Below are 23835 nucleotides of genomic sequence, written 5' to 3' on the forward strand. Positions count from 1 at the left end.
GGGAATAAATTAAATTTGATTTTTCATTAAAAGTATCTGACATAATAGTCGTACTTGTTTTTTTAAGTAATTTAAATTGTTCAAAATAAGATATATTTAATGTTTTCTTCACATTATATATAACCCTAGATAGATGATAACAAAAACATTTTAACATAAAATAAATATATCAACATGCTAAAAATGTAAAGGTATTAAATACTTTCTCGGTTGATAAAAACATTAATACCGAAACATTTTGTAATTTTCAGTCACTAGTGCATATTGTAATTATTATTTTAACCAAAAATTTGTGATAAGAAATAAAATAAATGAAAAAAAAATAGAGCTTATTATTATTATTAGGCTTAAATGTTTGAGTTATGTAGTAGTATTTTTGCGCTGCTGGAGTTTGAAAGGAGCGAGTGGAGCTAATATGTGTCTCAGAGTTTAGGATAAGAGATATGCGCCATAGTTGAAGCGTGAATAAGGAAGGGTCCGCGTGCCATGGCTGGCATCACCTCCGTCCCCTTCAAACTCTTTCACTACCACGCCACACCTTCTCCTCTCTTCACTTCTTCTCATTCCAAAGTCTTCGGCCTTTCCCTCTCTAATCCCAATTCCCTCAAATACGATCCTTCTCTCTCCACCTCTCTCTTCTACGTAACCGCACGCTACGGCGGTGGCGGCGGCGGCGGCTCTCGCTCCTTCGGCTCCGGCGACCCCCGGAGACGCCAGCCCGAAACCGATGACGACCAAGCTCTCGACCTCTCCACTCTCAGGTTCTCTACTCGCTCCTCGTCTATTCCTTTCTCTCTTATGCTTCCTCTGGAATTTCGTGATTGAGAATGCTTTGAATTTGAAATAGGTCAGATACCGTGAGGCTTATTGATCAGAACCAGAACATGGTTTGTTCTTTTTTTCCTTCTTTTGTATTTCAACGCTTTCAATTCTGTGCGCTAGAGAAGCACTTCTAAACTAAGCTACTACGTTTAGAAGTTTTGTTTGATTGATTGAATCGAGGATTGTATTCTTTGAGTTGTGAATCTTTCTAATTCGGTCTCAAGCTAGCGGAGGTTGCTGAACTTGTTGTGCTTTTGTAGGTTGGAGTAATGTCAATTGACGACGCCATTCAAATGGCTGAAGATGTCGAACTTGATTTGGTATGATGTCTTGTGCCTGAGATTGCTGTTTCTGTGTTAAGTTTTCCACTACTTGTTGACTACAATGTTGTGGTTTTCTCATTTACATTTCCCCATCTTATGTTTTTGTCTGAGTTCGAAAGTATACTCTTTAGTTGTATATGTTTTGCCATATAATTTCAGCTTAATTAATATAACTTATTTTCACTATGCCTAGTTTCGGTAGATGATGGAAATGGCAGTAAATAGAAAGCGAAAGTACTTCCTATAGTTTCACTTAGTTCATGTTTGAATAAACTTTTCTATAAACACTTGTAGGAAAACAAGAAGGTAAAATGAATCAAGTTTTTTTTTTTTTTTCCATAAATTAAGATAAACTTAAGCACTTTAACTTTTACAGAAGTTCTCTCATCTAATTTCCGCAACAGGTGATAAGTTGGTTTTAACTTATATTAGAATCTCAATTCATTTTACCTTTTTATTTTCTTCCCCATGAGTGATTACAGAGAAATCTATCCAAACAAAGCTTTAAACAGATATCACAAATAAAAGTGAATGCAGTCTGTTTTAATATGGTCTTGAAAACCTAATTGGTTCAGGAAAGTTGACAATTCATTCAGTGGGAAGTTTGTGACGTCAATGTCTAAGCTTATTTACTCTCGTTTATTGGTCAGGTAATATTATCCCCGGAAGCAGATCCTCCTGTTGTTAGAATAATGAATTACAGGTATGATCTTTGTGTATCACGAGAGAAAAACCTCTGCATTTCTGGTATCAAAATGGCGATGGTTGATGGCCGTATCAAAATATTTATGCATTTTTTCAATCTATTTAGCAGTTAATGATCTGTGTGTATACTTGTTTAACAATACTTGAAAATTAAGTAGTTTGAATCGGGTTGATAGAGGACTAATAAAATTTAGTTTCCAGTTTCTCTTGATTCTGGCCTTGTGCAACTATGTTGTGTTCAATTTTATTAGTTTGGGAACAGTGGCGGCTGAGGTGGGAGTATTGTTTGCATTCAGCTGTCTGTAAATGAATGTCGTGCTTCCACGTATTTTTGGGGTGGGGTGTTGTGAACTCATGATACAGAAATAAGTAACCGGGGATCAATGGGGAGATTAATTGACACTTGTGTAGTTGTTTCAATAAAGACTATAGCATTTGATGTTCGTTTGACTAAATGAAATGAATCTGCATGAAAGGACGTGCCTAAATCTACATCTGTTTGACATGATTGAGCACTTGTATTCTTATAGTTTAAGAGTTGCTGGACCATGTAATTGATCCTTATATTTTATTCTGAACAGCAAATATCGATACGAACAACAGAAGAAGAAAAGAGGACAACAGAAGAAAAGTGCTGGTAAACATTGATTTTTTCTTCTAAATTATATGCAAAACTCAGAAAAAAACAATAAATTACTGACCTAAAAGTCTTTTAAATGTAGCTAGTCGGATGGATTTGAAGGAGCTCAAAATGGGGTAATGTCCTAAGCTAATCTTGAACTATTTTTCTTCAGATTTCTTAATTATGGATCAAATACCACTTTTATTAATATTTTTAATAAGTGTTAGAAATCTGAAGAAGTATATTTCGATATTTCAGGCAATCTAGTTTGGTTTTGGTTAACTATGTGTTCTCGGGAAAGGTATCACACACATCTACACAAGTTAATTATTTATGTTAATGTCAGGAAACTAGAGGAGCAACAACAACCTAATCTTTCCCCACTAGACGAATTTGACTACATGGACCAAATGATGTCATATGGTTTCACATATAGTTTTTCTCAGTTTTCCTCTGTCTGTATTGATCAGGCTACCTTTCATCCAATCTACTCACCTTGTTGGGGGTTTTAAATATCTTTTCTATGCATGTCCAAATCCCCTAACGTGAGTTTCTATCATTTCTTCTACTATAGAAGCCATTCTTACTTTTTTCTCTAATAGATTCCTAATTTTATCTCGTTTGGTGTGTCCACTCATTTTTGCTACAATGAAATTATCTCTTAGCTTTTTACCACCCAACATTCAGTTCCATACAACAGAGTTGTGTGATAAAATCTTCCTTTAAGCTTGGTTGGTACCTTTTTGTCACTAATGATACCCAAAGAACTCCTCCATTTTCTTTATCGTGAATCCTATTGTATATACTTCCCACCGTTTCTCTGTTAGTCCATGTGATGGAAACTAGATACTTAAATAACATGACTTGTGGTGTACTATACTCTCCTAGTTTTACTTTCTTGCTAGGGTTATTGCGTCAGCAAAATCCGTGAGATTTCAAAGCTCGTCATTACATCTTCAACTTTATATATTTCCTCTCTTGATTCTCCAACTACAGCTATGTCAGTGGTATAAAGCACGCATCATGGCATCAAATCTTTCAGTATGCTCAAAACGCATTCAATAGTAAGGTAAAGGGATAAGGGTTCAAAGTTGACCTTTGGTGCAGTGCTACATATCATCTACACTTCCATGTGGCTCCTAACTCACTTCTATAACTCTTCACTGAAAGTTTTTTCTTATTCTTTCAATTCAATTCACCTCTTAATCCTGCCTTGGCTTTTCCTTCTTACTCCCCTCTCATCTCTTATGGCCGTGATCAAGATTCAATGTTGGGGACTCAAGCTCTCACTATGTCTGACTTTGTAGTCCATGCAAAGTTTTCTCTCTGATTTCCTTATGAAAAATAATAATGAGAACATAACCATCTTATTTGTTTCTACTTGATCATAATCCCCATTTAAATCCATGTATCTTCTACACTTCTAGATGTGCTCTCTGCACAGCCATTTATGTTCCCTCTATTTTTTTTTCTCCTAGTGGTAATATTACCTCTAAAGCTTCGAAATCTTCCCAAAATCTTATGTCGTGGCACCCTTCTACCTTTTCTAGTGGTACATAAGCATTGATCACATTTAAAGCCCCCCTTTCTTTTACAAATTGGGTTAAATTTGTAAAATGAGCACATTTTAATTTTTATTTCTTGTAAAGTTTTCCCTTGGACTTTAGCCGTTTAGAATCTAAAATTAATACTTTTGATTCCAACTGCTATAAACATTAGTTAACCATTTACATGTTTAATGGGAGGTTGCATAGCAACCTAGGTGGCATCCAATAGTGTGTATGTGGTGTCATGTCAACACTTGACTTCCAGAAATTATTTTGGTCCCTAAAATGAATGGTATTTATATTGTTCGTTCATTTTATAAGAACTTAACATATTTACCCTTTACAAATTATAGAGCTATGGTCCTATCTCCTAACCTCTGTACATTCACAACATATTTTCTCAATACTTATATATAATTAAATACTTCCCCCTTTGATTTAAGTTTTACAACAAGCTACAACTTAAAACTTAGGTATCTCTAATTCATGTTTTTTCCTACCAGCCTTATTTTCTTCTAGAGACAATTTGTTCTGGTCTTAATCAGGCTGTCTACTATTTTAAGAGACTAGATGAAAGTAATATAGAAAAAAAATTGCGTATGTTGGGCATTTTATCATTAATATACTGTTTCTTGGTATTGAACATGGGATCAATTAGGCCAAGATGCGCTAAAAGGAGTTTGTTTACCATATTTGCTCAATGATGAACTGAGGAAGTTTTATGTGATCAATGATCATCACGCTGTAAAGATATAGGAAACTGCTGTTGCAGTACTAATTACATGCATAAAACTTATTCTGTAATTACGCTTTTCTTCCATAATTAGAGCAGTTACAGCTATTGCCTTTCATGAGCTGTGGTTGAGTTGTAGTTATTCTCAGTTATTTTTACTAGAACAGTCTTGTACTTATGGCTTTCTGTTACTAATTCTTTGTACTTAATTTTAACAGTTACAACATAGATGAGCATGATTATTCAGTGCGTTTGAGAGCTGCACGGAAATTTTTGAAAGATGGTGACAAGGTTGCATGAATTATATTGTCATGTCATATTAAGCACGGTGCTCCTACACGTATACTAATATATTGAGATCATTGGGATCCATTCCTGCAGGTTAAGGTCATAGTAAACCTTAAGGGTCGTGAAAATGAATTCAGGAATATTGCTATTGAGCTTATTACACGTTTTCAGAATGATGTTGGGGAGGTACGTCATGTCACTTTCCCGTGTGTTATACTCATCATATTTTTAGGTATTAAAAACCTGACTATTTTCCATACAAAACGATACTGCTTACAAGAAAAGTAGATCCTGATATGTTATACTCTGGTATTTTATTGTGTTATAGTCCCTTACTTAGCACACTTTAATAATTCTCAGGCACCACTACATTTTCTATTTCCGTTTGATTTCTTTTGTGCATTGGATTTACTTTTAGTGAATTCATTTCAGTCTTCTGTCCCGATATCTAATTTTATGGTCATTAGAGACATATCTTATTACCTGTTTAAATTTTCTATCAAAACCACATATGTGCAGGCTGGACTAGAGGAGGCAAAAAACTTCCGTGACAGAAATATCTTCATAATTTTGGTACCAAACAAAGCTGCTGTACAGAAAACTCAGGAACCACCAAAGAAAAAAGATAAGTCCGCTAAAGATGAAGTCTCCGCCAGTGTCCAAGCGTAACCGAAAACTTCCAAGCTAGTTTCTAATTGTAGAATGAATTGAGTAACTTATTGGTCTGAGTTGTATGATTTATAATTCATGTGCAATAATATCATATAAATTCTCGAGGATTTTAATTATAGAGGCAGCCTTGGCTTTTCGAACACAAGTTGCTGAAGGGATACCATACCAGTATACCACTAACCGTCTTCGCAAGACTAATCATAAAAGGACAATCGCATGTGGGTAATATATGCATGCTCATTTAATTTTTGAGTTTGACAGTAATATTTGCATACTTGTGTTCCAATTCAATGCATGTAAAGTTAGTGACAGGTGGAAGGGTCCATACCTTGATGAAGACAAGAAGCACATGGTCCTAACAAACGATTGATTTGGAAGGAAGCCCGTCAATTTTTGGGTTTGTTCCTGCCTAATTTGGTTAAGCTAACGCTAAGTACCTCTTTCTGGATCCTGCTTATGTGTAGGTTCTGCTCTAACGCTTGTTATTTTAACTAAAGATGTAGAGGCTGCAACTTACGGACCTAACGATTTGAAGGTAGCTTAGTTTTGAAGTGCTTACGTCCCAAGAAAACTAAAATCTTCCACATGTTTTTGCTCGCATGAGTAAGCACAACGTACTCCACTCCTCCTGAAAGCAACACGTTATCCTGCGCCTTATTTTATTTTATAATAAATATATTTTAAGTTGGTATATATTTTAAAAACTAATAAGATGAAATTTATTTATATTTATAAGTGACATATGAAAAGAGAGACCGAAAGACATCGTGTGATACTTTGACATATTTTCTCCGTTGGACGTGATCACTTAAGCTATTTGCATATATTTATTCATTTTTAGAAATTAAAAAAAAATACTATTTGCTGATGTTCTTCTGTTCTATAATCTTAAATTTCTATTTTTTTTTTATAAATATTTAAGGTGGATTAGGATGATCTGAGATTAAAAGTTTAAAGCTAAGAAATTAGTAACAAAATTATAAAAATTTGAAATATTTTATGCAATAAAATTACGGTTTGGAGTGAAGAAGACTGAATTTGTTTAGTTCAATTTGATATTTTTGGTTGATAGGTTTATCTGGGGATTAACATTACTTAATTTAACATAGACTTACTTTACCCTCATAAAATTAAAAGACCAAAAATCCTAAAAAGTCTAAAGTAGAGTGACTAAAAATGTTAATGAAGTCTAAGTAATATCTTCTGGTTTTTGTGAGATGACGTGAAATCTTCTCTAACTGGAATGTTTAGTGCACTTTCTAATTGCATTTTCCTAAAGAAGAGGCAATTAAGCCAAAGTAATAGGAAGTGTATTTAAGGTAAGTCGAGTAACATCCTTTGCTTTCTGCAGTGACTTGTTTTGACTTGTTTTGTTGTTGAGACGTTGATTGCCCCTTTTCTGGTCCATTACGTGCCTAATCTTCAGGGGATATTCATATAGTTTCTTATAGAGAAAAGGCCTATACATAAGTGGATACTTCTCACCCATTATTATCAAACAACCAAAAATGTAATGAGTTTAACTACTCTTGCATTTCTGTAAGAAAAAAAAAAGATTATTAATAACGTACACGTAAAGGGATTGGTCTACTTTAAAATTATAAAGTTCTTTTACCATAATTCAGGTAACTCAATTTTATACTAATTGTTGGATCGAACGCTTATCACTAGATTAAAAGCTATACTATTAGTTAAGATGTAACTCTTTTCACTTACTTAAGAGTTTAACAGTTCAAACACTACAGTATTATGACTCGGTCAACTTGACTCTTGTCACAGGACAGTTGATACCATTTACAATAATCTCCTCTTTAATAAGATTAATTGTTCGTATAATTTTTTAATTAACAATTATAAGAAAGAACAAGTTTAACTTATATAATATTTTAATATAAAAAAGTGTAACTCTTTTCGTATTTATATATAAAAAGAAATTGTTTGACATTGTGTGGTTTGAGATTGCATTACTATTTATATAGAGCTTTATTTGGGATCGCCTTAGATTTTTGCTAATGTATTATGTTAACATGATATTCGATAATTTTTTTTATTAAATTTTGAACCATTATCTTGAAGATAATAATTAAAAAGACCCTTGTTTTTAAAATTCAGATAACATGTGGTTACTTTGGCTAACAACCATGAGAGAATAAAAATCTATTTTAAAAGAACATGTTAAGCGATAGAGTAACTAACACGAGGTCATATTTCCACGTTATTTAAAATCAAATTATCTCTTCATTCATTTACATGGAAGTTTCAAATTCTCGGAGATAGATGGTTGCTTATATGAGAATAGTTTTGAATTATTTTCTTTTAAGTGTTTTCTTTTTAATAAATAAAACATTATTCTAGTCCCCGAAAATATAAAGCTGCCATGCAAAAAATTCTTAACATTAAGTAAATTCAAAACAAGTTTTTTATGATATGAAATAAGTTTTTAATTACTTACTATTACCTTAATTCTTGAATATATATCGCTAATTTTCAATACACGTTTTAATTATTTTATTGGTACTTTTGTGCTACCTCCAATTTTATAGTTTTGTTGCTTAAATTATTCCAAAAATTAAAGCAGAAGCTAATGCATAAACTAGTAGTAGTTACATATGAAAATGCCATCCTTTCGCATCTGACAGTTCTTGCCCATTTTTTACGCTATTTTTGTATGAACAACAGCTACAAAGAAACACAAATCAATTTAAAAACAAATATGGAAATAATACAGATAACTGATATAATAAAGATACGAAACTTATATAAATTACAGTATAATTTTCTCACTTTATAATTTTACTGTATGAACATATTTTTTTTTTTTTAATTTCTAATTAACTCGAACTAGCTATAACTCTTTTCAAAACTTAATAAACTTTTGGATGATTGAGAAAAGAAGAAGAAAATTTAGTGTAATTTTTTACCATTTTGACACTCTTTTTAATTTATACATTAAAAGTAAATTATGAAGTCATAGTAAGATAATTCGTGAAAAGAAAAAGAAGACGAGAATAAACACAAATTCAAAGCGAGTGCATGAAAAATATAAAAACGATATTATATTATTCATGAACACTGTTAAATTTACGATACTTTTTGAAGTTTTATTTTATATTTCTCTTTTTTTATCTCTCTTATTTGTACAACTACAATTCCTAATTAATGAAAAAGATTTATAATGTCACAAATATAAAGTAATTAAGAACAAAACATCCTATGAAATGATATTAAGGTTCTTGGAAAATAATGAGGAAAGAAAGGTACGTATATACATCTCTCACCAACGTGTAGTCATTGTTGATGATTGCATGAAGGAGACGGTGGTTGAAAAAAACAAAAGGAAGAAGCTTAACTTCAAGGCAATGGAGACCCTGCAACCAACAACATGCACATATTAGGTGAACACACCAAAACCTGCAAGCCTCAGTTTTCCTTCATAAAACATAAACTTTGCTCTCAACTTCACCACTCACTATTTTTGTGTTGTGTTGTGTTGTGTCACATTGTTGTCCCATTCACCAGTCACCACCACCAACATGGAAGCCAGCGCTGGACTGGTCGCTGGTTCTCACAATAGGAACGAGCTCGTTGTCATTCATGGCCATGAAGAGGTAATCAATCACTAACCATGCACGAAAGCTACTTGCAGAAAATTCAAAAGGGTGTTTAACCATGGCACTCATTGAGTTCACAGAAAGTTTATTGATTAATTTATATTGTTGGTTTTGGTGCAGCACAAGCCTTTGAAGAACTTGGATGGGCAAGTGTGTGAGATATGTGGCGATGATGTGGGAGTGACGGTGGACGGAGATTTGTTTGTAGCATGCAATGAGTGTGGTTTTCCGGCGTGCCGACCGTGCTATGAGTATGAAAGAAGAGAAGGGAGACAAGTTTGTCCACAGTGCAAGACCAGATACAAGCGTCTTAAAGGTAGATAACTTTTAACCATCTTTCAAATCAAACCCTTTATGTCTTTCAAAACACTTCTTTGCATCTAATTTAGACTTCTTACAATTAATATCGAGGCTTTGTAGAAGTTTTTAGAAAATTTATGAAAATAAATAACTTAAATATGAAGTAAAAAAGTATTTAATACTACATGTTAATTTTAAATTCTGATTAATGTAATGTATAAAGGAAAAAAATTGTTTGACGCTATTTGATTGACAACTTGTATAAAAGTAAAATATTCTTAATAAAAATCAGAAATACCGTTAATTGCTGAATGAAAATTAGGAATGAGGACTTCGGATTGTGGCCAGCATATGACTGAGAAGAAGATAAGTATAAATAAGAGTTTTAGAATTTATGCTATGGAGATAATACCGTTAGATCAATCAATGGTTTTATTACGAATAAAAAGTGTCTTGGAAGGTTAAGAGAATATGGTGTATTTAAGTTGTTCTTCGACATGCCTCATAAATGAAACTATTAAACATATAGAAACATATATATAGATAGATAGGTAGGTCTGTGTGTGTTTTTTGTTGGATCAACTTGAATACTACTAAAACGAGTTTTCAAAACTTTTCCATTAAAAATATTGAGCTTTCTTTTCAACGGAGATGGTAAGCACCAAAACATGTTCATCCATACGTTAATTTCAGTGGATTTAGTTTTTAGCACTTGTAGTTAGCTAATAGTAGTATTTGGTTTTGTTGGTTGGATTGAAATGGAGAAAAACAAAAAATGATGAGGGAACTGTGTCAATTCATTGTGTTCTGATTTTGTAAATTAAGGTAGCCCACGGGTTGAGGGAGATGATGATGAGGAAGACGTGGATGATATCGAACATGAATTCAACATTGATGACCAAATGAACAAGCATAATCACTCTGCGGAGGCCATGCTGCATGGGAAGATGAGCTACGGAAGAGGTCCTGAAGATGAGGACAATTCTCAATTCCCAGCCGTTATTGCCGGTGGTCGTTCTCGCCCTGTAAGATTTCCAAATCATTAATCGCTTCATTTTACTCTACAAAACTTCCCATGTTCAATACACTTATAATAATTTTGCATGTATTTACCAAAAAAAATCTTACATTAACTTTGCATGCATGCAGGTCAGTGGAGAGTTGCCAATATCATCTCATTATGGGGAGCACCCTTCACTGCATAATCGTGTGCATCCTTATCCGGCATCTGATCCTAGTAAGAATGTGGCTTATAATAATCTTATCTTTTAGAAAGAATTTAATAGCTTTCTTTTAGAATTTTCTTGGTATAGTTCCGGAACTTGTTTAACTACAGCTCTGAAATGTGGCTTTTAGAATTTTCTTGGTATAGAAACACGGTTAAATTTTTGCTTACAATGCTGTTATCGAAGCAGGGAATGGGAGATGGGATGAAAGCAAAGATGATAGAATGGATGACTGGAAGTTGCAACAAGGAAATTTGGGGCCTGAACCTGATGAAGATCCAGATGCAGCCATGTATGCTTACAGTGCTACCATTATGAAACTGTGATGCATTGATTTTGATTAATAGTAATGATGGAAAGAAATTAACTGTGCAGGTTGGATGAAGCAAGGCAACCACTGTCAAGGAAGATACCAATAGCATCCAGCAAAGTGAATCCGTATAGGATGGTGATCGTAGCACGGCTTGTTGTCCTTGCCTTCTTTCTCCGATATAGACTCATGAATCCTGTGCATGATGCACTGGGGCTGTGGCTAACATCTATTATATGTGAAATCTGGTTTGCTTTTTCATGGATTCTTGATCAGTTTCCCAAGTGGTTTCCCATTGATCGAGAGACCTACCTTGATCGTCTTTCAATAAGGTAAAATGAGGCACCTTCATTCTGAAGTCCAAAACCTCCAACTTACATTGCTGACAGAAAAGTTGTTTGTTAGGTATGAGCGTGAAGGTGAACCAAACATGCTTGCTCCTGTAGATGTCTTTGTCAGTACTGTGGATCCCATGAAGGAACCTCCACTGGTTACAGCAAACACTGTTCTCTCGATCTTGGCCATGGATTACCCGGTTGAGAAGATATCATGTTACATTTCTGATGATGGAGCTTCAATGTGTACTTTTGAGTCCCTATCTGAAACTGCAGAGTTTGCTAGGAAGTGGGTACCATTCTGCAAGAAATTTTCTATCGAACCTCGGGCACCAGAGATGTACTTCTCTGAGAAAATTGATTACCTCAAGGACAAGGTGCAGCCCACCTTTGTCAAGGAGCGTCGAGCTATGAAGGTTTGTATAGTACTTGAAAATATGGAATTAGAAGTTACTTTAAAGTTTATTCACTGTTATTTGGGTGTTTGACAGAGAGAATATGAAGAGTTTAAGGTAAGGATCAATGCACTTGTGGCAAAAGCTCAGAAGGTTCCACAGGGAGGATGGATTATGCAGGATGGAACACCATGGCCAGGAAACAATACGAAGGATCATCCTGGTATGATTCAAGTCTTTCTTGGTCACAGTGGAGGTCATGATACTGAAGGAAACGAGCTTCCTCGTCTTGTTTATGTTTCCAGAGAGAAAAGGCCAGGATTCCAGCACCACAAGAAAGCTGGGGCTATGAATGCTTTGGTAGAGCTTTTTTAGCAGTTTTTGCTGTTCTTATGATGTCCATTCACCTTTATGAGCCACAAATACTAGACTTTTAAAATTAATGCTGCAATTTACAGATTCGGGTCTCTGCTGTGCTTACAAATGCTCCTTTCATGCTGAATTTGGATTGTGATCATTATGTCAATAACAGCAAAGCTGCTAGAGAGGCCATGTGTTTCTTAATGGACCCCCAAACTGGGAAGAAGGTCTGCTATGTCCAGTTTCCTCAAAGATTCGATGGCATTGATAGGCACGATCGTTATGCCAATAGGAACACAGTTTTCTTTGATGTAAGTCCTGCAAGAAACATAACATCAGCATGGATTGGTCTTTTCTCGAACATTTGATTTTTTTATTTTTTTTTTCATTTTTACTCTTTTGTTTAGTAGTGTAAGTTAGTATTAACCATTTCCAAAACTTCTTTCTGTTTCTGTGCAGATAAATATGAAGGGTCTAGATGGTATTCAGGGTCCTGCATATGTTGGTACTGGGTGTGTATTTAGGAGACAAGCTTTATACGGTTATAATCCTCCCAAGGGTACCAAACGTCCAAAAATGATAAGCTGTGACTGCTGCCCATGTTTTGGAAAGCGCAAGAAGGTTAAGTATGAAGGGAATGGTGCAGATGGAGAGGTTGCAACCCTAACAGGTTCTAATATTTATGATCACTAATGTTGACAGTAACTTCAATTCAAATATATTTAATTTTTACCTTTTCTAACTCATGTTCCATTCCATGTCTAAATAGGACCGGATGATGAAAAACAGATGTTGATGTCCCAGATGAATTTTGAGAAGAAATTTGGGCAGTCATCTATCTTTGTGACTTCAACCTTGATGGAAGAGGGTGGTGTGCCTCCTTCCTCAAGTCCAGCAAGCCAGCTTAAAGAAGCCATTCACGTAATCAGCTGTGGATATGAAGATAAAACTGAATGGGGAATTGAGGTAACACAAGTAACCTAAAGACTCCTTGATATCTTGTTCACACTATGAAAATCAGCTCATCCATGGTATTTTTCTTTTCAAATATGCAGCTGGGTTGGATTTATGGGTCTATTACAGAGGATATTCTAACAGGTTTTAAGATGCATTGCCGTGGTTGGAGGTCCATTTATTGCATGCCTAAGAGACCTGCATTCAAGGGTACTGCTCCCATCAACTTGTCTGATAGGCTTAACCAGGTGCTTCGTTGGGCACTTGGCTCCATTGAAATCTTCTTCAGTCGCCATTGTCCTTTATGGTATGGCTATAAGGAAGGGAAGTTGAAGTGGCTTGAGCGATTTGCGTATGCAAACACAACTGTCTACCCCTTCACCTCCATACCTCTAGTTGCCTACTGTGTCCTTCCTGCTGTCTGTTTGCTCACTGATAAATTCATCATGCCACCGGTAACAACATCATTCTAATTCTCACATGCTGAAAAATTAGTTAGACATACCATGCTTTTGAAATTATAGAATTCCAAATTTCCGTAATGTTAGCTTAAAAAAATCTGAATTCTCACGACTTTCGAATGTAGAGCACGACTTAAATCTGTAATTATAGAATGGGTGCCAAGCTTATTTGCTTATAAATATACCTTTTGGTTGCTGATGATGCAGATAAGCACTTTTGCGGGTTTGTACTTCGTTGCTCTATTCTCTTCAATCATTGCAACTGGTCTTCTTGAGTTGAAATGGAGTGGAGTGAGCATTGAGGAATGGTGGAGAAATGAGCAATTCTGGGTCATTGGTGGTGTGTCAGCTCATCTCTTTGCTGTCATACAAGGTCTTCTGAAGGTTTTGGCTGGAATTGACACTAACTTCACTGTTACATCAAAGGCAGCGGATGATGAAGAATTTGGAGAACTATACACCTTTAAGTGGACTACTCTCCTGATTCCTCCAACCACTATCCTAATAATCAATATTGTCGGCGTTGTTGCTGGAATCTCAGATGCCATAAACAATGGGTACCAATCCTGGGGACCTCTATTTGGAAAATTGTTCTTCTCATTTTGGGTGATTGTCCATCTGTATCCATTCCTTAAAGGTTTGATGGGTCGCCAAAACCGCACACCCACCATAGTTGTTATATGGTCGATACTGTTGGCTTCCATTTTCTCCTTGCTTTGGGTAAGAATTGATCCATTCGTATTAAAAACTAAGGGACCTGATACCAAGCTATGTGGAATCAACTGTTAAAAGACTGGTTTTCCTACGCCTTCCTTTTGAGGGCATCTTTTGAAGATGAATGTAAATTCTTTGTTGTGCTGTATGATGCGTGAACCTACAAACTTTACATGTACAAGGATGAAAAAAAGAGTGAAAATTGGGTAGTGGAAATGCAGTTTTCTCATCAGTGTAATGTATTGGATGTTTGTTAGCAATTGTTTTGGCTCCAGTTGCCCGAGGATTGGAAAGTAAGTCAAAGTTATAGGTTTATCTTTTACATTCTTGCAAGTTAGCACATATATATGCTGGCCAATTTAAATCATTGATAGTCTTTGACCCAGGAAGCAAGAGCAGCAGCATTCTCTTGCTTGCTACAAGAAGTAAATGAGAAGAAACGGAGAGAGAAGTGTAAAAACACTTGCTTATTATTGCATATTCTCCATGAAACAGAGTGCAAAATTGGATGAAAACGACTGGATTGCGTTCAGGTCTCCCGCATTTCTCTTTCAACAGTGAGCCAAAAGCAGTTACTTTCATGTTTAGTTAAAGTTAAAATAGTCTTGGTGGTAAAAGTGGAAGGGAGCAAGGGATACCATAGGTCTAAGTTCAAAAAGTAACATATTAACCGCTAACACGAACTTTCAAATCTGATGTTTCTAATAATTACAAGCACAGGAATTGACACGAAGATACCTAATGTAAAATGCATAATAAACACATTTAGGAACAAAAGTGCTGCATGTGATACTTTGATGTTTGATTCAACGGCGAGGAGGGAAAGGAAGGACAGCTTCCCCCTTGTTTGGGTTGGTTGAAGATAGGGGAGTCTCCTTGGCAAGGGGAGGAGAGAGAAAATAATTGTACCATGCTGTGCCTTTATAAGAATTATTGGAAAGGAGAGGACAAACCTCATGGATAATTTAATCAACACGTTTCAAAAATTAGAAAACAGCTCCTCTCCGACACTTAAAGGGGAGACAAAAATGGGAAGGGTGGGATTTTAGCCCCGTCATCTCTAAAATAAAAAAAATAAAAAAAAATCCTCCATGTCCTCCTTCCTTCCGTTTGTTTCCCTTTGAGCCAAACACATACATTAATTCATTATTACTTCACATTTATTCACAATCAACACTTTATATAGCACATAAAGTTTTACATTAACTGCGATATACAGAAGATACTTAGTAAAGCACCAATAAAAGGAACAGAATAACAAACATACTGAGAGAACTTGAGGAATAGATAGGTGACGCAAAGTAACTTTCTCACTTGAGGAAAGAATTTAAATTTGAAAAGGTTAATTAACAGCTGTTACAAAAATTGGCAAAAAGAGATGTCACCTTCTGACATGGACAAAAGAATGCATAATTCAAGGATGTTTCCTGACTTAAATTAACTGTTTTGTATGATGTTGAATGAGTGAAGGACAGTAGACATACATGCATCTTACTCAAAGAGTGCAAGAATTCGGATACCATTTGGTTTGACTTACTATAAAAAGCTACATTCAACCAATTCTATGATGTTTCTCGCTTCTCAAGTAGATGACCACAAGAGGGTTAGACTCCGGATATATATTGTTGTAAGGTAAAGAATATGAAACCAAAAGGTTGGATTATGATGCATCTGTCGAATATAACTTACGAAAAAATATTTGCGCAGCTTCACCAATAATCACCACAAGAACAGGTCCCATCTTTGAAATGGTGGAATCTGTTGGCATCCCTAACTACAATTACTCTTTCTGTGATCTTTGAAATAAACTTAGTAGCAGTGTGACAATCTAAACAAACCCGAAGATTCTTGATTATCCTGATCTCAGTACCAGGTTCGGAGGTAATAAGACCAAAAGCAATAGCTAATTTCTCACTATGAACATTGAACATGAGTTCCTTTTCTTCTTCTTCCACATCATGCAAAGCAGTAACTGTCTCTGGCTTATACCCCATCTCCCTCATCTTACTTGTTAACTTCTCCAGCTTTGCATAGATAGCTACTGCTTGAGAATGAGAACGATCACCAGATACGAAGACATGTGGGGACCCATTAACCTCAATTAGAGTGCACCCTGGAGTCTTTGATAGTTTTCTTTTTTTAACTACTTCCCGTACTGAAGCGGCCTTTGGGAAGTTTCTCTCTGCAGAGTATATATTAGAAAGTAAGACATAGTATCCTACACTCCCTGGATCCAGTTCAAATAGCCTTTCTGAAGCCACACGGGCTATTTTCGTGTCTTTATGAATCATGCAAGCACCAAGTAATGTACCCCATACTGCAGGTCCTGGTTCAACAGGCATTCTCCTTACAAATTCTAAGGCTTTTTCCAACTGTCCAGCTCGTCCCAAAATATCCACCATGCATGCATAGTGCTCAGCTAAGGGCACAATCCTGTATTTATTAACCATAGCATTGAATATTTCATCTCCTTCTCTTACCAAGCCAGCATGACTGCAGGCATATAAGACTGAAAGAAAAGTAACACTTGATGGCTGAAACCCCAACTCCAGCATCTCATTAAAAAGCTGGAGTGCTTCATGCCCATATCCATGGAGCCCATAACCAAAAATCATAGTATTCCAAGTGACGGTATTCTTTTCACTCATAGAGTCAAATAATTGCCAAGCCTCCAAAATATTCCCACACTTGGCATACATGTCAATCAGAGCAGTCAAAACATAAATGTTTGGCTCAAGGTTTTTGCTTCTAATCAACTGATGAACCCATTTACCAAAACTCAGTGCTCCTAATTGAGCACAAGCTGAAAGAATACTCGTGATAGTAACTGGATTTGGAATAAAATCAGTCGCCATCATCTCCTGAAAAAGAGAGATAGCCGTCTCCGTTAAACCATTCTGTGTATAACCTGAAATCATAGCATTCCAAGCAGCCACGGTTTTCTCCGATGATTCGTCAAACAACCGCCGTGCCAGATCTATTTCATTGAGCCTGCTGTATATAGTCGTGAGTGCAGTTGAAACTGAAGGATGCAAAATAATAGCGGACTTCACACAAAACCCCTGAATACAGCAAGCCAGATGCAAATGCCCAAAGGGAGAAGACACAGGAATCAACCCAACCATTGTGCTAGAACTCACTCTCTCCCCAGAAACAAGCAATTCTCTAAAAAGGTTCACCCCACACTCAGTCTCACCATTACAACTAAACCCAGAAATCATGGCATTGTAAGAAACCAAATCCGGCTTCTTAATCATCCCAAACAACAACTTGGCCGTGTCAACATCCCCACATTTCGAAAAAACCGAAATCAAACCCGTTAACACGTAGTCATCAAAATGAAATCCAAGTTTCAAAGCCAAACACTGAATCCCCATCCCAACTTTCCCCTCTTGCATCTCTGCAACAGCCGGAAGCACAGTCGCCACCGTGGTGGAATCCAACTGCACCTCTTGCGCCACCATATCCCGAAACACCTGAACAGAATCATCATAACAACAGTTCCTCACCAGTCCAGTAATCATGGTGTTCCACAACACGGTGTCTCTCTCAGGCATTTTATCAAACACCTTCCTGGCATACCCCACGCGAGAAAACTTACAGTACAAGTCAACGAGCGCAGATGCCACAAAGAGGTTCGAGGCGAAGCCGTCGACGACGGCATGCGTGTGCAAGCACATGCCGAGCTTGTCGTCGGGGCATGCGGCGACGGCGAAGGCATAGGTGAAGTTATCTGGAGAGAGGCTGGTGTTTTTGCGGAGATGGGCGTAGAGGGAAACGGAGGAGGCGTTGGGGAAGAAGGACAGGCCTTTGATGACGACGTTGAAGAGGAAGATGTCGGGTTTGGGAACCGAGAAGAAAAGGTCACGTGCGTGGCGCGTGGCGCCTACGTCGAAGAGCTTCTGGGTGAGCTTGGTAACGGTGGCGAGGTCGTGGTGGTAACCGTTGCGGATGAGCTGAGCGTGGGTTTCGGCAAGGTGCGGAAAGCTGCACGCTTTGTTGATGAGGGCGAGGAGCGTGTTGCGGCTAATGTCCCCACGAATCATCTGAATGCAGCACACCACTGCTTCTACCTTTGATCTTCAGCACAAGATGATACATACGGTTTGGTAATTAAACTAAATCTGAAAATTAACTAAATTTACTGAATTATGAGTTTCTATTTAAATAATTTTATTAAATTAATCTCATATTTTATTAATATACTAATTTTACATGCTACAAATATGAATATTAATGTAATTTATTTGAGTGTAAATTATGAATAAAATAGTTCATATTTTTAAAAATATTATATAATTTGAAAAAATTTAAACTGAAAATATGACACTTTAATTCATATGTAGTGGTTTAAAACATTAAAAATTAAAACTTAAATCTTAAAAAAAAAAAGTTGATTGGAATAGACTAATATGCCATGCCGCATCTTAAAATTAAATCTTAAGTTTAAGACTTTAAAGTCTTGTAAAATTGTTTGCTTATATGGATTAATAAGGCGAGCAAGATCCAAATTAATTAAAAATGATACGATATAGCTAGACTCATTTAAAATAAAACAAAACTTGTTAGTTTCTCGTAAGAACACCCTAGATTCTAAGTTTGCTAATTACAAAACTACTATACTTAATATTATCATTTAGTTCACTCTCAGAGTTAAAAATTATATAATCGTGTACTTTGAATATATATGGAAGAACATTTGTCTTGTTAACTCATGAGTTTTTGTAATGTCTGATTCTTGGCCCATTGGGATGCAGTAAAATTAAATCTGGAAAGAATGCTGTGCTCCTTCCATTTGTATTTTCTTTTCATTTGCTTGGGCCACCAGTGTTGACGAGAAAGGCAAAAATGAAGACGATGGAAGAATATAAATTGCAGGGGGAGGGGGAGAAGCCTAATACAAAAATTTACAATGGTAAAGAATCCTGGGTGTTGATTCCTTAAGTTTCAGCCGAACATTCCCAAGAATCTTTAAAACATTCTTGTAACGTCTCAGAAATTATAGTTTCCGAGAATTTGGCTGCAGCTGCAAGAGAGTTCTTGTTAGCATAGAAGCAGGCAGGGTCTGGTGTGTTTCAATTTCCGAGATTGTTTACTTATGCACCATAAAACCTTGCTTGATCTGCATGAGATGCGTGCGAAGGCTATATTCCTCAACCTGTTTACGCCAAAATAATAATGAAATTAAGACGTGTTATACTTAAGGCCATATTCAACTGAAGACATCGTTGTTCTCTTACGAAAACATCTACAGATAAATGCACTTATGCTACTGGCAGGACTCATTGTTCATAATTGTTATTTTCTTTTGTAAGATATTCATCAGCTGGTGGGGCAAAATTTGCGTTTACATCACCAACAACTTTTACGAGATAATTAAACTAATAATATTCTGGTATTAAACGGCAGAGTAGCAAAAGAGCTACAAAACTTCACCTTTGCATGCCGGAAGAAAAAAGTTATATACCAAAGTAGAAAAGAGATAAACTTTTGACCTTCGGAAGCATAGTGTGACATGCTCAACTTTCCTTAACGACAAAACTTTTGACCTTCAGAAGCATCGTGTGACATAATGACATGCTCAACTTTCCTCGACGACTAATTCATTACTTCAGTCAATTCAGTGAATATAAGAGACTACAGCTCAAAAACAGGAAAACACTATGGCCGCAATTTCCACTGTCCTTGTGCTGCTGACAGTGACACTATCATATTAAAGGCAGCGACTAGACCAGGTAATAAAGATAGACAAGGAAGGCCCCAGCATATCAAAAGCAACGACAAGTAGCAAAAATTGCACTGATTCACTATCAGTCTAGATTTTTGTACCATAAAGATTCACTAATGCTCGTTCGTAACATAAAAAATCGAGAGATCTGTTGTGCATAATTCTTAAGACATATATCACGACTCTTACCTGCATAGCGGTTGCAAAATTCAGTAGCGCTTCACATTCATCAAGCATCGCTTTTTCCTGTGCTGATACAACAGCAACTTCAGCAATTAAATTATTCATGCCTTCCACCTACACAGACAAAAAATAACATGGTGTCAACCTTTATGCATTATGGATTTACCATTGAGTCAAAAATGAAAATTTTCTAGGAAGGAAAACAGAAGCAGAAAGAAAGTTTGATGGTAAATGTGTTGGACCAAGAAAATAGCACGAGCTAGGTGATATAAAGTGAGTCAAACTAGTAGAACTCCTAAACAATTATCTCACCCGTGAGAGCAAAGGGCAAATAGCAGATCCCATTGCTTGCATGGCATCAACAGCCGAACAGATTGCAAGCTTCAAATGTTCAATATCTGCCTGTAAAAGTGTACACATGGTAATGAATGCTAGTGTCTCTTTCTAGGCATCAAACCAAGAGACCAAAACCATACGTACCTTTGCCCCTCCAGTTAGAGGAAGACGAAGAGTACTTGCCTCCAAGTCTTCTACAGTTCCGGATAAAGCATCAATATGGCCACTTTCAAGTACAGCCCAGTCATCAAGGTAGGCCATCTGCTTCATTAATTGTAAAAGGACCACGATCAAAAAAAGTATCACAAAGTATCTAAAGAAAGTCGAAACATTTAATTAGGGAAATAGCATCACATATGCATTGTAATCATTAAAATCAGCCATTAATATGAATTATGAATAACCTGTTATGACAGACTAGCATAGACAATTTAAACCTAACTTTTCAATGTGGTGTAAGGCCAACATCTTGCTGCGTATACTAGCGTCATTTATAAACTCCACAATAACTATCTCAACTTTAATTACCAAAACCAGAAATCCGGCAAAAAATTGTAATTTATCATCGACTATAGTATAGGACACAGAAATGATAAATATTTCAGGCAAGAGAGAAGTATTACTTGATCATTCAAAATAGAATTCAGCTTCAGCTCAAGCTGCAGCTGCTGGAGGTTGATCCTCTTCCTAATAATTGTTTCCCATATAGACAGAGTAGTGTGCCATACGTTGTATAGTGATTTCTGAACCATTGGACAAGTTTTTGTAAAATGACGTAGGGAAATTATTTGTTATACACAATCTTCTGCAAAGCAGAAAAATTACACAAAAAGAATAAGCCAGCTTGAAAGACCGTAAGTCATACCTCCGCTTTTGCATTTTGGATGTAAAATACATCCTCTGCTTGCGCATTGATAAATCTCCATTGCAAGTACCTGTTGTAGAGAAGTCTCAACTGGTGAGCATCTTCTACGAGGGCTGCACCCTTTTTCCCCTTTTTAAAATCAGCAATAAAGCTGAGTACTGAAATTGAATTGTTGGATTGGTTGGATGAATTGGTTGGCCTTATTCTAGAAGGACTAACTCCTCTGGGAGGAGTCGAAGGCCTTGACCGAGAAGGACTAACAACACCTCTTGAACTAGAAGAGGATAACACTGAAGTCTTACTTGGTGATGACAGCCCTGATCCTGGATTAGGCAAGAACTGAGATCTGACTCCAGTAACCGCTAATCCCGTTTTATCCAATGTAATTGCAGGAACAAATTTATGAGGTCTTAACGCTTGAAAATTGTCATCAATTGGTCTCATTTCGCTTCCTATTCTACCATTTTCAACTAGCAACATTAGTCTTGAAGCATCACTAGAAGCTTTCCGCAAGGGCTTACTAGCATCACCTGGTAAAGACAATCTTCTCAGTGAAGACACACTAGTTCCTGGAACTGAAGAGTTCAACGTTCGGGTTGTCTTATCAGTATGATCAATACCTCTACTTGATGCACTAGAACATACCTTCCCACTGATTCTGCTTGGCCACCGGTGCTGATCTATCAATCGGGAATGCAAGCCATCATCAGGTTTCGAATTTTCTGTCTGATTCGAAGCATTATTCCCTTTGAGAGGACTCCTCTTTCTCTCTGGCGTGGGCTTTCTTACAATTGGTGTTTGAACCTGCTTGTGAGTCACGTTTGAATTGGGCCGCAGTGTACGATCAACGGCACTGGTCACGGGCTTCTCCTTCTTGATAACAGGTATGGAAATAGTGTCGGACTGGAAAGAAACACTCAAACTTCGCATTGTGGATGGCCAAAGGGCCTCTGGCATTCTGCTACCAGCCGCCCTTCTCGATGATAAATTCACATCTATCGATGAGTCTTGGACAGGTGTAGAAGGACGTGGTGGGGAAGGTGGAGTCGCTGGCCTCTTCCTCTCTGTAGACTGAGCTCTTTTGGGTAACAACTTGGATGATGTCGGTGTTGTCGGCCTTGTGAGGCTTGGAGAGGGACATCGCCGAGAACCAGATGGGGTTGCCCGAGTAGGAGAAGGTGACCTATACCGTGAAGTAATTTCCCTTGTTGCCAAGCGTCTGGAGGTGATTGCATTGTTTTTTTCAGCAAGACCCAAGAAGGGTTGTCTTGTTCCTATTCTGTGTTTCCTTAATGCCTGCTCTGACTCGCATACATCCATCCACTCTATCCCAATTAGACCACATTGATGGAAATTTCCATAAAGCTAATACAAACTTGGCAGCTTTGGCTCTTCGGCAATCATGTGTGCACTCGATGGAATAAGTGAAATGCACAGGTTATCTAGAAATAAGATCCTTCTCCCTGCAATAAATCTGCAACAAATGAAAATAAAGTAAAGATACTGCAGAGTGGGAAACTAAAGAAAAGCAAAGAATAAACCCACCCCCAATCAAAAAAGGAAAAGGGAGAATAAGAAAAGCGCACATCTTTACAGAGACTCAGATCTGCTGGAGAAGGAATTTGAGAATCACAGGCAATAAACGCAAGTGGGTATGTTTTATTCACACAAAAAGGCCCGAATCCAACAAGATCATGACAGAGCAAGAAGAATATGGAGAGGGGAAACAACATTTGGTGTAACGGGTGAGAGAAACTCGCGGAAACTGTCTCAACGTACATTTAACGTTTTATCATGAAAACGGTGTTGGTTTACGGTTAACTGACGAAAAAAAAAAAAGAGGTTGAATTGGCGGGGAAGGGGGTCCCTCGGAAATTGGGGATACTGGGAAGTGAAATCAATGGACTGAATAATAGAGGGCGCAGGATAAGAGGGCGGAAGTGCGTAGGCTAAGAGAAGAAGAGAGGCTTTAATTTTCCCCTTTTGTCTCTCTCACGAGAATGCCATGGTCGGGTGGGCTGGCAATGGGTTCACTCCACATAAACCCACTCTGTCCTATAACTTCTTCTCTCTCAACTCCTTTTCATGAAAGGGAATTCAATGAAAGTGATGCCATAACCTGCATGCCCAAAAAGAAGAAAAAAGGTATCTAATATCTTTTACAACACAATACTCTCCCTCTTCCCAAAGACACAGAGACACAAGTTAAACTTAAAAAGAAGGCTTAATTACTATAACATACAATAATACTAACACAACTGGGTCATGAGTTTCCTCAATTAAAATACGCACACAGAATTTACAATGGAGCCTCTTTTGTTTTGTATGCTAAGCAGAATATAAAA

At 36.8% G+C, this 23835-nt stretch overlaps 4 protein-coding genes across 4 annotated transcripts; 2 read left to right on the forward strand and 2 right to left on the reverse strand.

Annotated features, from left to right (window-relative positions):
- The first annotated feature begins 375 nt into the window (after positions 1 to 375).
- On the forward strand, positions 376 to 5857 carry LOC114176678 (Translation initiation factor 3 protein). Its single transcript, XM_028061789.2, has 9 exons — positions 376 to 761; positions 848 to 887; positions 1083 to 1142; positions 1796 to 1848; positions 2432 to 2487; positions 2573 to 2606; positions 4971 to 5043; positions 5134 to 5226; positions 5560 to 5857. The coding sequence occupies exons 1-9, from the start codon at positions 487 to 489 to the stop codon at positions 5707 to 5709; spliced, it is 834 nt and encodes a 277-aa protein (XP_027917590.1). The 5' UTR covers positions 376 to 486; the 3' UTR covers positions 5710 to 5857.
- Positions 5858 to 9130: 3273 nt separating this feature from the next.
- LOC114177871 (cellulose synthase A catalytic subunit 7 [UDP-forming]-like) lies at positions 9131 to 14700 on the forward strand. Its single transcript, XM_028063460.2, has 13 exons — positions 9131 to 9320; positions 9444 to 9639; positions 10449 to 10648; positions 10773 to 10860; positions 11039 to 11141; positions 11225 to 11491; positions 11565 to 11910; positions 11986 to 12249; positions 12348 to 12560; positions 12709 to 12919; positions 13019 to 13215; positions 13305 to 13658; positions 13872 to 14700. The coding sequence occupies exons 1-13, from the start codon at positions 9246 to 9248 to the stop codon at positions 14451 to 14453; spliced, it is 3096 nt and encodes a 1031-aa protein (XP_027919261.1). The 5' UTR covers positions 9131 to 9245; the 3' UTR covers positions 14454 to 14700.
- A 984-nt stretch (positions 14701 to 15684) lies between these two features.
- Positions 15685 to 18489, reverse strand: MEF29 (Pentatricopeptide repeat (PPR) superfamily protein). Its single transcript, XM_028063461.2, has one exon. The coding sequence runs from the start codon at positions 18422 to 18424 to the stop codon at positions 16088 to 16090; it is 2337 nt and encodes a 778-aa protein (XP_027919262.1). The 5' UTR covers positions 18425 to 18489; the 3' UTR covers positions 15685 to 16087.
- A 542-nt stretch (positions 18490 to 19031) lies between these two features.
- QWRF8 (QWRF motif protein (DUF566)) lies at positions 19032 to 23609 on the reverse strand. The gene is made up of 7 exons (XM_028064930.2): positions 23077 to 23609; positions 21491 to 22964; positions 21249 to 21368; positions 20770 to 20889; positions 20602 to 20691; positions 20296 to 20403; positions 19032 to 19536 (listed from the first exon to the last, which is right to left on the reverse strand). The coding sequence occupies exons 2-7, from the start codon at positions 22808 to 22810 to the stop codon at positions 19471 to 19473; spliced, it is 1824 nt and encodes a 607-aa protein (XP_027920731.1). The 5' UTR covers positions 22811 to 22964; positions 23077 to 23609; the 3' UTR covers positions 19032 to 19470.
- Positions 23610 to 23835: the final 226 nt, after the last annotated feature.

Source organism: Vigna unguiculata, chromosome 3 (genome assembly GCF_037176805.1).
Source record: "Vigna unguiculata cultivar grain cowpea cultivar isolate G323 ecotype 2 chromosome 3, ASM3717680v1, whole genome shotgun sequence".
Lineage (NCBI taxonomy): Eukaryota > Viridiplantae > Streptophyta > Magnoliopsida > Fabales > Fabaceae > Vigna > Vigna unguiculata.

What these genes read in the sequence shown, in the direction of transcription:
- MEF29 (XM_028063461.2), bottom strand. Translation starts at nt 18,424, where the DNA reads ATGATTCGTGGGGACATTAGCCGCAACACGCTCCTCGCCCTCATCAAC.
- LOC114177871 (XM_028063460.2), top strand. Translation starts at nt 9,246, where the DNA reads ATGGAAGCCAGCGCTGGACTGGTCGCTGGTTCTCACAATAGGAACGAG. An exon ending in AGGAGCGTCGAGCTATGAAG is followed by an intron (nt 11,911 to 11,985) that starts GTTTGTATAGTA and finishes GGTGTTTGACAG; the next exon opens with AGAGAATATGAAGAGTTTAA. An exon ending in AAACTGAATGGGGAATTGAG is followed by an intron (nt 13,216 to 13,304) that starts GTAACACAAGTA and finishes TCAAATATGCAG; the next exon opens with CTGGGTTGGATTTATGGGTC.
- LOC114176678 (XM_028061789.2), top strand. Translation starts at nt 487, where the DNA reads ATGGCTGGCATCACCTCCGTCCCCTTCAAACTCTTTCACTACCACGCC. An exon ending in TTGATCAGAACCAGAACATG is followed by an intron (nt 888 to 1,082) that starts GTTTGTTCTTTT and finishes GTGCTTTTGTAG; the next exon opens with GTTGGAGTAATGTCAATTGA. An exon ending in TTTTGAAAGATGGTGACAAG is followed by an intron (nt 5,044 to 5,133) that starts GTTGCATGAATT and finishes CCATTCCTGCAG; the next exon opens with GTTAAGGTCATAGTAAACCT.
- QWRF8 (XM_028064930.2), bottom strand. Translation starts at nt 22,810, where the DNA reads ATGGATGTATGCGAGTCAGAGCAGGCATTAAGGAAACACAGAATAGGA. An exon ending in TCCAAAATGCAAAAGCGGAG is followed by an intron (nt 21,369 to 21,490) that starts GTATGACTTACG and finishes CCAATGGTTCAG; the next exon opens with AAATCACTATACAACGTATG. An exon ending in CTCTAACTGGAGGGGCAAAG is followed by an intron (nt 20,692 to 20,769) that starts GTACGTATGGTT and finishes ACACTTTTACAG; the next exon opens with GCAGATATTGAACATTTGAA.